This window comes from Staurois parvus, unplaced genomic scaffold (assembly GCF_062004578.1).
Source record: "Staurois parvus isolate SC_StPar_1 unplaced genomic scaffold, SC_StPar_1.0 ptg000029l, whole genome shotgun sequence".
Taxonomy (NCBI): domain Eukaryota; kingdom Metazoa; phylum Chordata; class Amphibia; order Anura; family Ranidae; genus Staurois; species Staurois parvus.
The window spans coordinates 5,998,379-6,014,068 of record NW_028317825.1 but is presented as its reverse complement, the minus strand read 5'-3'; the positions used below and the strand labels follow the sequence as shown (position 1 = coordinate 6,014,068).

Sequence of the window (15,690 nt, the reverse complement as noted above, 5' to 3'; positions counted from 1 at the left end):
AGTGACAGCTGTCTAATAGGGGTTTAAGCACAATCAGACATAGAAGACCAAGCATAAATAAGTAATGGCATTGGTTTTTTCCCATTCTTTACTCCGTCCAAAACAAAAACTAAAATTAGATACACTTTAAAGTAGAAGTACAGGCTAGAATTAACTAAGCTTAAAACTGCTCCCACGCACCTTCTAACGCCTATAGTAACTACCCTGTAAGAAAGATGCTTATATTTTACCTATTCTCAGGGCTCTCTGGTCAGGTCACATTATTGGCTCCCAGCATCCTGCATCAGGAGAGAAGAGGGGCAGCCAAGAATGGATGCCCTATAGTAAGCCAATAAGTAACGTCACTGCCCAGGAGGCGCATCCATTGTTTGCACTCTTCCCCTGAAGCCAGCCGCTGGGGACCGGACAGGAGTGCTCTGATAATATTTAAGTATATGCAAGAGTTAAAAAGGTGAATGGAAGCTGTTTTAAGCTTCACTGACTCTAGCCTGAACTTCTACTTTAAGCATATATCCATAGGATACTTTGTAGGTACTCATAAGTGGATAAATTCAACTCCTGCTCCTTATTCAATAGTTTAAGCATCAGGTCAGGTTTACTTTTAGTACCCTTCTACGTTACTGAACCAAAACAAATTAGGAAGTCAGATTTGAGTTCACCTGTTGCATACTCCTTCCTGTCTAAGAACAGATACCACAACATGCCTGCTATTAACTTTATTAGCTAGAAATGTCCTTCTGTGCCCCACACCGATTTAGTTCCACGTGTACCTCTACTTTATGTCTACCCTCCACCATATGCCACCTCCATGCAAGGAGACTACCAAATTGGCAAACGATGGAGTGGTAGCTGGCAGAGCCAATCCATAAAGTCGTTGGAAGTCTGTTCCTATTCAGAACATTTCCCATGGCATACAGGTTTACTTTAAAAGAAGTTGACTGGACATGCTGGTGCAAAGCAGTACTATAATCAAGTTTTGAAGAGGACATAGCTCTACACAGAAACATCACACTGGCTACAGACAAATGCAGCAACAATGTGGAGTGCTGAATGCAAAGTGTTCATTCACATAAAAGTGTTAAGGAAAGCATTTACCTTTTCTCATCATGTCTCTATCCAGTATGACATTTCTCTGATCGTCACTGACTTCTGCACGGAAATGAAACCTCTTTGCTCTCTGTTCTTTTTTCTCAAGGGCTTCCTGTGAAAAGGAAAATCTATTTTAAATAAGGACTGCTTATTAACCAGACACTTCCACTGCTTAATGTGCCATGACAGTTTCAGAGGCAAATTTTATTTTAAGTCATACAAGAAGAATAAAATGAAAAAGATCTTAAAAAAAAAAAAAAAAAAAAAAAAAAGGAGGTGTGCTTCACTACTAAAGCTGCTCAAATCATTAAAAAGCACAATGCTTTAGAACGAGGCACAACATATTAGGTTACATGGGTCTAAAATATGCTGAACATAGTTTGAAGTGCATCTTGCAAATCATAAAACAGAGATTTTAAACATAGCACATGCTACAAGTAAAGCAGGGTATATATGGGGGAGTGTTTTTGTTCAACCAGCGGGTTGAACGAAAAAATCCCCCAAAAAACTTACAGATCCTTGCATCTACACAAGCAATGTGCATGCAGTGATTTCCCCCACAATGCTATTGTATTTCCCCTCAATTAGAATACACAGATCAGCACTGCAGTCATTGGCTGCAAGCACCAATCAAATGATGATTTTTTTTTCAACATGACCTTTCGACAGAAGAAAGTCGTACGACCATTATCTGTTGAACAGACAGCGGTACAGACATACTGAAATTCAGCTGTATACCCAGCTTAAGCCTGTTTTCTATTATAAACTGATCAAGTCACTGTGTACACTTCCTCAGTTATTTGTTAGAGTGAATGAAATGTATTTGCTTTTCTTTGCTCAACATTGATAGACCTGGCAGTGTTGCCCCTTCTCTCCATTACTATTCTACTTAACGATAGAGCCATTAGAGTCGATTCAACAGTGGACCCATATTATAGGGTTTGAAAGGCGTGCAAGAGGATAAATTGGGTATGTATGCTGATGACATGTTGCTGGATGATTCAGATTATTTTCTGCAAAATTTTGTACTGCTCTTGATAAAATTTAAAAGCAAGTGCAACGTACAGTGTATTTATCGGTGGCAGGTATAACAAACCTGCAAAATAGGGTATGGACACCACAGCTGCTGTACTTTTTGAATGATCCCCCTGCTGGATACCAGTGGCTGTTTTATTGAGACATTTAATGGGGTATTTAGGGATATAATATGGGGAAGAAAATATCTTGAATTTAATTAAACACCTTACAATACCCAAGGGAGATGGGGAGGGCTTGAAGTCCCTTCTCCTTGGATATATTTAATTGCTTTGCTATTTCAATATCTTGCAGGGTGGGGGAAGAGTAGAGAAAGGTATGTAAAAGGCAACAATTTCTCTTCAAGAAGCATGATCCACTGTATGCACTGGAAACAGAGCGGTATCTTAAGTCACCTATAGACCTTCCTTCTGTATACTTTACTGGACAAGTGAGATCCTGTAACTATTATTAGTGAATAGCCTTACTAAATAAACTTCATTATGGTCCAATGAGTATCTTTCAGAAATGGCTAAACCTAGCCCCTTTCCAAAATGGCAGAAGGCGGGTATTGTTGCCGTAGATCAGTTATTTTCACATGGTGCGCTTAAAACATTCCAGCAACTGAGTGCAGAGTTTACAGATTTGACATGCACAAGTTCAAAGTTGTAGTCTGGATATAAATACTGCATCAAGAACACTTTGGAAGTGTTCTAAGATGGTGGGGTACTGGCAAAAAAATTACCCAATATATTAAGCAGACTTTTCATAGAAGCCTGAAATGCAGCCCTCTTTTGAGTATTTGGATATAGAGGCATCTACTAAATACATAGCTGAGGCTACTGCAAGATTACTATCTGTGGCTAGAAAACCAATTGCAAGAAAGTGTACAACTCAAGCTCTACCATCAATTGTTGGATGGCTGGCAGAAAGGAGTTGTGGGAAGAAATATGTCGAAATCTGGTCTTGGTGGCTGGAGAAACATAATTTGAGGTATTAATGCGGGTATGGTAGGAGATTGTATTCTAACATGTCATAAGGTGAAGGAACCCAGTAGACCTGACACTCCATCTACTATACAGAGTGGTACTTAGTGTGGAATACTATATGGAGGTGTAATGTGATTAAACCGGTTGTGAAGAAATTTTTTATTTTTTTTTTTTTACATAACAAACATGTCTATATTTAGCTGCTCTGTGCAATAGAATTGCACAGAGCAACCCCGATCCTCCTCTTCTTGGGTCCTTCTGGCTCCTCCTCTCTTGCCGATGCCCCCAATAGGAACCCAATTCCCATGGGGGCACTCATGTAGGCTTGCTCCTGAGTCCCGCTGCTGCATCCATTGACAGACAGCTGGATTTGACTCTGTCCCTCGAGTTGATTGACAGGAGCAGGAGCCAATGGCTCCCACTGCTATCGATCTGCTCAATGAGGAGGGACAAAACCAGCTGTAGCTCTCATGTACAGCGCTGGATCACGATAGGGCTCAGGTACGTATAATGGGGGCATTCTGTTACACAGATTTTTTTACCTAAAAAAAGCCTTGAGGCTTTAGAACCACTTTACGTAATCAAATGCATAATAAGAGGTCTGATAAAGAAACTTTAAGGCATTTTTTTTAGTTTGACTTTGATATTGGTATGGATTTGCTTTGTATTTTTTTTTCTTTGAAAATGTGTACATTTGTAATTGTGGAAAGTAATACAGTTTGATTTAAAAATAAAAAGCTTTCTAACCCTAGACAGTACATTTTAAAGCCAGTAAACCCTTCCAACTACGTAAGTAGCCGAAGTACCATTTTCAAACCACATTCACAATTCAGTGTGCTCTACTGTGTATTTGAATCATTTATTTGTGTATTTATGCTGTGGTTTTATACTATTATTTTGTTCAGCCCGCCCAACAGATTCCGTGATGTTGATTTCTGATTGGATGCAACCACTTTTGTTTTCCCATAACCATTTTATTAAGTCATATCAGATGACATACAATTAACGTTGGGTACAATATTGTTTTCATATACAAACATATAAAGCAGAAGAGAAAAAAATAAAACCATAATGACAGTGCATTCCAATGGGAGCAACCAGTTGTACATTGCTAACGAGCCTTGCTCTAGCACATGGCTGAAGCGGTTGCAAGGACTGATAAACTGGGGTTGAACAGATCTCAAAACGGGTCAATATAGAGGGGAGGACATGATGCAAGTAGACATACAGAGAGAAAAGGAAAAGAAACAAACAAGGGGAAAAAAAAGAAGAGGGAAAGAAAGAGAAAAAGGAATAGAGAGTGGGGGAAGAATTGGATGCATCTACTTTTCAGCCAACAATATTCTGTATGGCTCCTTTTAATTTTCAATACGAGGGATTGCAGACAGGAGGCAACTGACAGGGCCACCCACTGACCCACAGTGTATGGCCAACTTAAAGGATAGGTTCACCTTTGTGAACATGTTCCACCCATTTTTATGGTGGAACATGTAATATGTTCCTGCAGCCACCACCCGATCCCCCCAAATCCCCCTCCCCCGTGTCAGCAGTAAGGGGAGAAGTTCCCTGTACTGTCACTTTTTAAAAACAGCATGGCCGTACGGGGCTTCGCCCACACGGCCGCGTCCTTTATTCACAGTGTTCTGTGAATTAATGGACTACAAGTTCCAACAGCCTTAGCGGCTGTCGGCTCATAGTTCTCAATGAACTACCATGGCACAGTGAGCGCTTTGGTAGTTAATTGCATCTCCCTGTCAGAAGTATCGGCTTGCCCGTACAGGATGTACGAGCAAACAGATAAACTGACAGGTCTGCAGGAGACCTACATGGCATTAGCAATCTGCTGATCGCTGGTGCAATGCTTTACAGGCTCCTACTACAAAAAATAATAAATGCACATTTTTTTACCTGGAAAAAATGTGCATTTATTTTTTATTTTGTAGAACGGTGAACTTATCCTTTAACCTTCATCAAATCTTTAGATGGAACTCTTTGCTGTCTAGTTGACGCAGGTTCCTAATGTTTTAATTGAACCCAGCTTTCTTGGATAATGTTAAAACCAACTGTACCCAATTGCAACAATTATGCCAAACTTACATATGTACTTTGAATTAGTGATCCACAAAGCAGTGAAAGATAATGCATGAAGAGGACATCACATAAACATGCAACCTACACAAAAGGAATGATAGCACCCATATTTTTGTCACAATTCTCAGATGTTTTAGTTATTCGCTTTTGCTTATTAGGCCCCTTTCACATAGGCAATCCGATCAGGTCTGTGTCAGTTTTTCAGGCAGACCTGATCAGAAGGTCCACAAATTTCTATGGACAGGTGGATGTAAATGGAGTTTTTGCCCTTTTACATCCGCCTACCTCTGGGTCCAATCAGTCCGCTAAAAAAAAAAAAAAAAAAAAAAAAAAAAAAAAAAAAAAAAAAAAAGGATCCATCCTCTTCTGTTTAGGCAGATTGGAGGGTAGTGGGTTGTAAACGAACAGTGGAGTCCATTTACTTCCAGTGTCCTTGGAGGAGAGCGGACTGTCAGAAACTGAGCGCACATGGATGTGTCATATGACCGCTCTACTCCAATCAGCAGGGGATATGCAAGCGGATCCCCTGCCAATCAAATAGAATCTGCCCATGTGAAAGGGGCCTTACTAAGTTCCAGCCTATCTTCTAACCCAGGAATTCCATAACAACAGCGACATGATAGCTGAATGACAGGAGTAAATACTATAGAGTACAGTCATATAACCACCAGTAAAAATACCTCAGTGTCATAAATATATATACATATGTGCTAAAACATAAATAAAATGCTAAAATTATGAGTCTTTAAAATAAATAAATTCAAATTATTGTGTAAAGTGTACTTATTTTAAATGACAGGAGTGGTGCTCTCTGTTGTTAAGGATTGCACTTCAGGCATGTTTTAAGGAGCAGGGCCCTCCTACCCTCTTGTATTGAACTGTATTGCTGCTGTATTGTCTCCTGTTATATTGTAAAGTGCTGAGCAAACTGTTGGCACTATATATATCCTGTATAATAATAATATTTTAGGCCAGGTCAGATAAAACATGCAAAAGGCAATGCTGTCCAGAAGCCAATAACAGTCAATATCATATTCATAAGAATGATTGGCTGAGAAAGGAACATCCCAAGCAGGGGAGTAAAAAAATAAAACAGATGCGAAAATATGACGTCACCACCACTCCCAAGTAAATGTATTTCACATATTAATTGTGAAGACAGTGGCATATATATACATCATACGAAACTAACAATTAAGGGCCTTGGATCATCTCTTCGTCAAGACAACAGTTTGCCTTGAAGAAGGAATCCCACCAGGCCCCCAAAAGTCGGTTTCTTATGACTTATGTGTCACTGTATTCACAATAAATATCAAAAATTAATTTATGTGGAGTGCTGGTAACTTTGTATCTACACATCTGGTTCTGGCATAGCACCAACTTCAGCAGTCATTTTTGGCACCCCTCAATTTTTTATAGGCCAAGACAGGAGTGCAGCTTTTCTTTGGACGTTTTTGTAAAGATAAAAAAAGTATCTATGTTCTTACTAAAGTCTAAAGTTAAATATACAGTACATGAACAGTTTCACTCAACCAATATTTTTTTGTAGAACCATTCCAAACATGCAGAGTGAAAAGGTTTACCTTGGAAGTGACATCAATGCCAGTGATGAAGGTCCCAGCTTTATTTTCATATCTCCTGATGTTACCCTATATGAAAGATAAATATCAAAATCAGAACTCGATGACTCAACAACATACAGTCATAAAGATAACAGAAGCTGAACCACTTCCTGATAGAACATCTCACTGTACTACATCCATAAATAAAACCACAATAAACAATCTGCATTCTGCAAGATGACTAAGAATGGTTTGGTAATATTGAAGCATTCACTTTTAGGTGGATAGTCATTAAAGCTGAACTCAAGACAATTACATATATTTGGCATGTTTTAATGGCAAAAGGCTTTGTTATTCTGTTCATCCTTTCTTGTGATCTAGACATCTTTGGCATGCAGCACCGGCCTATTTAGACCTCTATGCAGATTGCACTACATTTCAGCAGTAAAGCATAGCCTAGGACCAGCCTCAGCTTATGACTGGACTGAATGAGAAGCAGTACTGCTGACCTCCTATATTCTTTATTGCTAGTGGAGTCAGCTGTAGGAAACAACACCCCGGTCACATCAAACCAAACTTTGAAATAGTGTGACTTAGAGTAAAGTCGCACAATTTAAAAGTCAAGTGAACTGCCAATTTCAGGTGCAATTTGCAAGACATCTGACACAGATGTCTATGCAAATCGCACCAAAAGTAGTGCATGCACTACTTTGAAAATCGGTGCGGCTCTGACCAAGTCGGAACTGCACCGATATGACCACTCTAATTGTGGAAAACAGGGTGTGACTTGGCATGTGATTTGCAAATCGCATGCCAATTCACATCCAGTGTGACCGGGGTTTAAAGTGAAATTCCAGCTTAAACCTAACTAGCCTTAAAAACGTCCCCTCCCACTCCTAACACCTGACTAACGTGTGTAAAAAAGATGCATATATTTTAAACTTTTTTTATGCTCTGGCCTAGTCATGCGATCCGACTTTCCTGTGTCAGCCAGTGGATGGCTGTGGGGGAGAGAAAGGAGCACAGACGACCGATGGGCCATAGGAGTTTGTGGGTGTCATTAGGATTTACCAGCCATTGTCAAGCACTCTTTTCTCTCCCCTGTATGAGCCACTGGCTGACAGAGGGGATCACCTGACCAGAGCAGGCTAAAAATAGGTACGTATATGCATCTTTTTTACACAGGTCAACATAGGTGTTGGAAAATATTTTTCAAGTGATTGAAAAGGTTCTTTTTTTTGTTATTGATAAACACGTTATACTTACCTGCTCAAGTATTCACTTAATTCTTCCACAGGTGAGCTTATTTCAGTAAAGTGAATAAATGCGTTAAAATATAAACAATAGCTACATGATGTATCCTTGTTCGCACTTCTGAACTGCTGCCTGTTAAGGTTACATGGGCAGATATTGTGTCAGAAACCATCACTTGAATAGGCATTTCTTGAAAAGCTGCCCAGGCACCAGGCTGTAACTTGGGTGGACATGCACAAAATTTCAACCTCATTGAGGTGTGAATCCTCCTGCATTTAAATAAAAGCATTCCCTTCTTTTCACTGAAAGCAAGGCGCTCTGTGATTGTAGGAAGTGTGGAAAAATCTCAATCCTCCAATCACAGAGTGCTTCTTGTTCAGTGAAAGTTGTTCAGTCCTGTCAGCAACTATAAGCCTTGACAAAACTTGATTTACAAACCGAATGAGCTGGATAAAAAAACTGCCAGTTAAATTACTCACTACAACCAGATGTAGTGACTGTTCAGGTATTCAAGCAACTGCAGAGACTGCTTGTATACAATAATCAGCAGCGCTGATTTCTCCCATCCACATAGCTGAATGAGAGAATCTAGTCCTGTATGAACAGCTTAAGGCAGGCCATAGACGGGCTTTTTACCGGCCGAATTTTTGGGCAACGAAAAATTGGTCAGCCCCGTTGCCGATGCTGCTACCAATGCCCCCGAAAAAAAAGCCGTTTTTTGCGGATTTTCCAGCATGACCGATAAAACTAAACGAGAAAATCCGCGAAAAAAGGCCGACGGAGTGGCCCCACTAACAGCGTGAATATCGGCCGATTTTTCGTGTGAACGAAAATTCGGCCGATAAATGACCTGTCCATGGCCTGCATTAGGGTACACGCTCAAGATTTTTTTTTTTCTTTTAAATTATTGTTGTTCTGTTTCAAACTGGAAGGATCATGTGACAATCTTTTAAACACATTGGCCAACTGAGAGATAGCTAAAAATTTCCAGGAGTGTTTGGTCATTTAGTTGTGATCCAATTCCCATGAGGCTCACCCCTTGGCTTGCTAGGAATACACTTTTACAACTGTGGAACATGGAGGCAAAAAACCAGCTAGACACTCCCAGCACAAGTTAATCTTGGGGACAGATCAAACATCAGCAATTTAGCATCCTTTCTAAAATCACCCAGGGGTATCTAGTGGTGCCCAGAGGTGTCAGAATATTGCTGGGTCTATCCAAATATGCCTGCAGCAGAACACACACAACCTCATCTTCTCATAAAATTTAACCGACTTGAGCCTCACCTGCACCAATCAGGCAGCACAGAAGAAAATAAAAAGAACATGAGTCTACATTCAGTCAGATTACTATAGATTAACATTTTATGTAATTCACCATAAGTATACACTACAACAGAAGAAAATGATGTATACAGATGATAGCATCAGGGACTCAGAGCACCACCACACCAAACCTCCCCCTCGGGAAGTTATTTTTATTGATAGTCTCACAGAACATGAAGAAGTGAGTTCACTAAAACTCACAAGATGCGTTGAAATGATTGTTGGAACCATTTCCCCTGATGCTTCCCATTGTACAGCGCTGAGCAAACCCTTTGGCGCTATATAAACACGATAAATAAATAAATAAATAAATAAATAAATGCTTCAACTATACAGGAGTTTGGGAAATACCTTGTTCAGAAATAATGATATTGGCAATTTGCTGATGAGTGGGAAGGACAACAGCTAACTGTAAAACAAGTATTTTAAAACCCAATGTTGTGTGTTTATGAATAGGTCTTTATGGCCAGAATGTTATGTACGTTACACATCCCAGGATCAATATTTCAGAGGAATCAAATGATATGATGTACATTGTATATAAGTGAGAGCACCATGAAAGTCCTATATATATATATATATATGTTTGTTTTTCTATTCTTTGCAATTTGAGGGATGTTGGTGTCCAGTTCCATGATTGGGACAATTTACGGTGGGGCAAAAAGGTATTTAGTCAGCCAACAATTGTGCAAGTTCTCCCACTTAAAAAGATGAGAGAGGCCTGTAATTGGCATCATAGGTAGACCTCAACTATGAGAGACAAAATGAGCTAAAAAATCCAGACAATCACATTGGCTGATTTGGAAAGAATTTGTTTGCAAATTTTGGTGGAAAATAAGTATTTGGTCAATTTTAAAGGTTCATCTCAATACTTTGTTATATATCCTTTGTTGGCAATGACAGAGGTTTTCTATGGGGTTGAGATCTGGAGACTGGCTAGGCCACTCCAGGACCTTGAAATGCTTCTTACAAAGCCACTCCTTCGTTGCCCGGGCGGTATGTTTGGGATCATTGTCATGTTGGAAGACCAGCCACATTTCATCTTCAATGCCCTTGCTGATGGAAGGAGGTTTTCACTCAAAATCTCATGATACATGGCCCCATTTATTCTGTCCTGTACATGGATCAGTCGTCCTGGTCCCTTTGCGGAGAAACAGCCCCAAAGCATGATGTTGCCACCCCCATGCTTCACAGTAGGTATGGTGTTCTTTGGATACAACTCAGCATTCTCTCCCCTCCAAACATGACGAGTTGTGTTTCTACCAAACAGTTCTATTTTGGTTTCATCTGACCATATGACATTCTCCCAATCCTCTTCTGGATCATCCAAATGCTCTCTAGCAAACTTCAGACGGGCCCGGACATGTACTGGCTTAAGCAGGGGGACACGTCTGGCACTGCAGGATCGGAGTCCCTGGCGGCGTAGTGTGTTACTGATGGTAGCCTTTGTTACGTTGGTCACAGCTCTCTGCAGGTCATTCACTAGGTCCCCCGTGTGGTCCTGGGATTTTTGCTCACCGTTCTTGTGATCATTTTGACCCCACGGGGTGAGATCTTGCGTGGAGCCCCAGATCGAGGGAGATTATCAGTGGTCTTGTATGTCTTCCATTTTCTAATTATTGCTCCCGCAGTTGATTTGTTCACACCAAGCTGCTTGCCTATTGCAGATTCAGTCTTCCCAGCCTGGTGCAGGTCTACAATTTTGTTTCTGGTGTCCTTCGACAGCTCTTTGATCTTCACCATAGTGGAGTTTGGAGTGTGACTGTTTGAGGTTGTGGACAGGTGTCTTTTATACTGATAACAAGTTCAAACAGGTGCCATTGATACAGGTAATGAGTGCAGGACAGAGGAGCCTCTTAAAGAAGAAGGTACAGGTCTGTGAGAGCCAGAAATCTTGCTTGTTTGTAGGTGACCAAATACTTATTTCCACCATAATTTGCAAATAAATTCTTTCCAGATCAGCCAATGTGATTGTCTGGATTTTTTTGCTCATTTTGTCTCTCATAGTTGAGGTCTACCTATGATGCCAATTACAGGCCTCTCTCATCTTTTTAAGTGGGAGAACTTGCACAATTGGTGGCTGACTAAATACTTTTTTGCCCCACTGTATATGTGGTAGTGCCTGTAAATGTGCATAATCATGCACCAAAACAAGTGTTTTTTACATTTGATTTTTCTAGCAGCAGAAAGATCCAGTGTACATAGGAGTATATCATTATGCCTGTGTGCATGAAGCATTATTGTTCCAGGGATACTTACCAGACGTCCTCCAGGAAAGCTGCTGTGTACACATAGTCCTGTGATCATGCTGTTATTGGACACAGTGGATCACATGTAAAAGGTACAGAGCCAGAGAGCAGCTCTGTACCACATGATCTCTGTGACCAATCAAAACATCACGGAATGTAAGCAAAGGCAGCCGTGTCTCCCTTTCTGGCTGGTAAATAGGAAGCCCTCTTTCCTCTCACATGCTGATCACTCCTCTCCTGCATATGTCAGCACCATCCTGTCTCTGATGTGACCCAGTGGGCTGATCGGTAAAAAAAAAAATAAAAAAAAAAATGAATGGATTTCCCCATTCACACATGCAAGATGAATGAAGGAATCCTCTCTGCTGTGCTATTGAATTCTGACAGCTGCAATGCTCTGCTGTTGGAATACACTGATCGGTGGTTGCAGCCCAATGCCCAACTTTCGGTCCATCTACATCCACCTTAAATCTACTAGTGTTTATGTGTGTTAAGATGCGTATCTAATATGTCCCAGATGCAGGTTATCCTTTTCTCTATATGCAGCTAAAATCAATGCTGTGTGAATTACACCATTTTCAGTAGACCTTCACTACAGAATTAAACTTTTCCTCCCTCCACTTAATCCTCCCCCAAAATAAATAAAAGTCATGTTTGTTTTTTTTTTTACTACAGCCCCACCCCAGCATTCTCACCTAGACAAGAGTGCTATGTCCCTGCTCCTGCAGCCCCGTCATATCCCCATTGGCTGTAGAAACAGGGGATATCACAGCGGCCTGTGGGTGGACCTCTTATGCACCATCGGCTGCAAGAACCCAGAAGAACCAGTCGGGCTCCTGATGATGGGAGGGTAGATGAAGATGTAAGACCCAGACAGTGGATCAACACTGGATTCAGTGGGCAGGTTAAAATGTTCTTTGATGAGAACTCAACATTACGGGGGGAATCGGGGGAGGAAACTTCTCTAAGGGCCAAGGTCCAGAGCAGTGAACTTTGACGGCACATTCATTTGAATGGGCAACAAAACCCACTGGACTGTTTTTCAAAACACACTGCACCAAACCACATGGTATTGCAGTACCATGCAATTTGCTGCCCTCAAAACGCACTGTGCTTGGGGTGTCATTAACAATACACTGGCACCCACATACAGATAGCAAGGGCAGCACATTCACCTGCGGTGTGGAAAACGTGCACTGAATGGGCCTTTCCTGCACCTCATTTTGGTGTGAACCTTAAAGTATAGGCAAAACTTTTTTCAGTTTTGGATAGTATCGAGGGGGACTAGAACCTCCGTCAGGTTTTTATTGCTGTCTGTACCCCTGTTAGGGAGATTCACCCTCTTGATTCATCCTGTTCACCGTTATCACTAAGGCTAGGGTCGCACAAGTGCAATCCAATTTTGATCCAACTTTCAGTGTGATTACGTAACGCTACTTTAAAGTGGCTTGCCATGGGGCCAAAACTGCACTAAAATCATACTAAAGTAGTACAGGAACCTTAATTGTGCTGTGCTGAGTCGCATTGATGTTAACAGGCACCACTGAAAACAATGTGATTTCCATTATCAGGTGATTCTATGCAACTCAAGTCAGCGAAATCGCACCAGTGTGAATGGCGCTTGAATGTAAAAGAAAATCCCCAGAACAGTAATAGAGGGAAAATCTTTTTAAAGGGGACACAAATTCTGATAACAAGGGGTTAGCTCAATTTGGAAAGATTTCCTCGCATTTCTTGTTTGAAGTAGGAAGTGAAATCTCCCCCAATGGAAACTCGACAGGTAGTAAACCTTAACTAAAACCCCCAAAAAATCCAAACACAAAACCCTGCAAGGTAGTGTCAAACAGTGCTAGTATACAACGCATACTAGCACATTATGAAGGACTTGCCTTAAAACGAAGTCCAGCAGGTTTCCATCATCACCCGGTCTTCCTTCCGGGTTTGTGAGCTCTGGCCATGATGATGTCACTCTTGTGCATGCGCGCAGGAGGCCCAGGCCACAGCACAGTGCTTTGAAGGAACGACACGGGTATGCCGATCCTTCAGAGAGCATGCGCCAGCTCTCAAAAAGAGCGAAAATCTCCTAATATCAGCTTACCTGTACGTAAAAGTGTACAAAAAGAGTTTACTACCACTTTGAACCTGGGTTCACATATATGCAGTGCGGTATATCGCATGTGATTAGCACAGGAACCGCACCACATTCCTGTGCACATCACATGCGATTTGTGTGCGGTGCAATTGGAGCCATACATTTTGTACAGATTTAATCGCACCGCACCAAAAACGTGCAGGACCCTTTTTTTGGTCTGCACTAGAATCAGATCGCATGAGTACTCACACCTATGCGATTCGATTTTGCACATCGCACTGCGTTTTGCGGACAGCTTTTGGGGTGTTGTTAACTTAATATACACACCTGCAGCAGTTCGCATGAACAGGGTGCGATTCTGATGAGATGCGGAATTCGCACAGAAAACACTGTGAATTCCGCACCGCATCAGTGTGAACCAGGGCTAAAACTTATTCCATACATTTAGACTGTCAGCTCTAACGAGCAGGGCCCTCTCATTCCTATTGTACTGAATTGTATTGTTACTGATTGCCCTCACACTGTAAAGCGCTGCACAAACTGTTGGCACTATATAAACTCTGTATTTGGATGGGGAAATGTCTCATAGATGCAGGTCTGTCCATGCTGGTGTGAATGAGGCCTCCATCTCTCTGGCCACACAGACAATGAGAAAACCTGGCAGAGGCTGTAACCCACAACAACTGGATGAATGCTGTGTATGCAGGAGTGCTGAGTCCAGCCATGTGAGGGCGCTCTGTACACACAGCCGGCCCCCCCAGACTAGAAGAGCTACCATCACCCCGAGGAGAGCAGGGATACCCCAGGACCCCCCTCCAGGCCAGCACAGCCCTGTGTATGACCAGTCATGGGGCTCACACTGCCATGAATGGCCGGTGCTGGGGTGACCCCAGACAGGTGACATGCAGGAACCCCCTCACATACCGACACCGCCTCCCGGGGGGAGCTCCCGTCCGGCGCGGCCTCCACTTCTCCCTCCTCCACCTCCATGGGCTCCGGCTCGCTCACACCTCCCGCCGACTTCACCAACACCCGGAGTCCCCGCACTGCCGCCATTTCATCAGCCAGACGTTCCGAACAAGGCAAACGTTAACACACAGACGTTCCGTCTTCCGCCCGGCGGTCATAGAGTGCGGGTTACCCCGGCTAGACAGAATTCAGCACATGACCCGCAGGTGAAGGGGCGGCGGCGGCCATCTTGGTGGCGGAGTGGTGTGTGTGCGTCGCGACGTACGAGGGTCACGTGGTGTTCGGCTGTCAACCGGCGTAGTGTGTGCTGGGGAGTCGGCGGAGCTGAGGAAAGGAAGTGAGGGAGAATTGTTCTGTGCAGGGGTGGACTGACAACTCATGGGGCCCCCGGGCAATAGGGGATCATTGGGCCCCTGTGTCCTTGCCCAAGCTGAAAAAAAAGCCTATGAAAAAAGTACCAGGGCCATCTCATGGGGCCCGCTACTGACCCCGGGCCCTTGGGCAGTGCCCAAGTATCCAAATGGTCAGTCTGCCCCTGGTCCTGTGCCTGGGTGACCGAATAGTGGAAGGCGAATGTTGTCCGCCTGGCTGTAGTACTTCTAGTCTTTTCCTTGGAGCAACTGAATTGAAAACCATGTTGTGGGGGGAAGCGCTTGGAAGTGGTCCAGACAGTTTTTAAGTGGAAGTAAACTCTATTTTGCATCTTTTACCTATGGGAAAGCTTACCTGTAGGTACTGTATATATCTAAATGTACCCCGTTTAGGAGATATTTACTGTAAAAGTGCCGGTGACAACACCGACGCCCTGCGCTCTCAAAAGACAACATGCCAGCCATTAATAGAGCCATGGCCGAAACTCAGTTCGCGCATGCACAGGAGTGACATCGACGTGGCCAATCAGATGGCCGCAGCTCACCAACCCAGAAAGAAGACCAGGTAAAAATGTAAGCAGCGCTCTGCTGGAAGGCTTTGTTTTCAGGTAACTTTCATAATGTGCTAGCGTGCGATGCATACTAGAACATTATACTCTTCACTTGCAAGGAGAAGATTTTTTT

General features: G+C 42.5%; 1 protein-coding gene across 3 annotated transcripts in view; it reads right to left on the bottom strand.

The window, feature by feature from the left end:
* NCBP3 (nuclear cap binding subunit 3) overlaps positions 1 to 14,890 on the bottom strand; it is a 56,350-nt gene extending 41,460 nt beyond the window's left edge. For all 3 annotated transcript variants that reach the window (XM_089657507.1, XM_089657514.1, XM_089657525.1), the window contains exons 1-3: positions 14,591 to 14,890; positions 6,767 to 6,832; positions 1,096 to 1,201 (exon numbers count right to left, since the gene is read on the bottom strand). In XM_089657507.1, coding sequence (XP_089513633.1) covers positions 1,096 to 1,201; positions 6,767 to 6,832; positions 14,591 to 14,722 — 304 coding nt within the window. In that variant the 5' untranslated portion in view covers positions 14,723 to 14,890. The remainder of the gene's footprint in view (positions 1 to 1,095; positions 1,202 to 6,766; positions 6,833 to 14,590) is intronic.
* Positions 14,891 to 15,690: the final 800 nt, after the last annotated feature.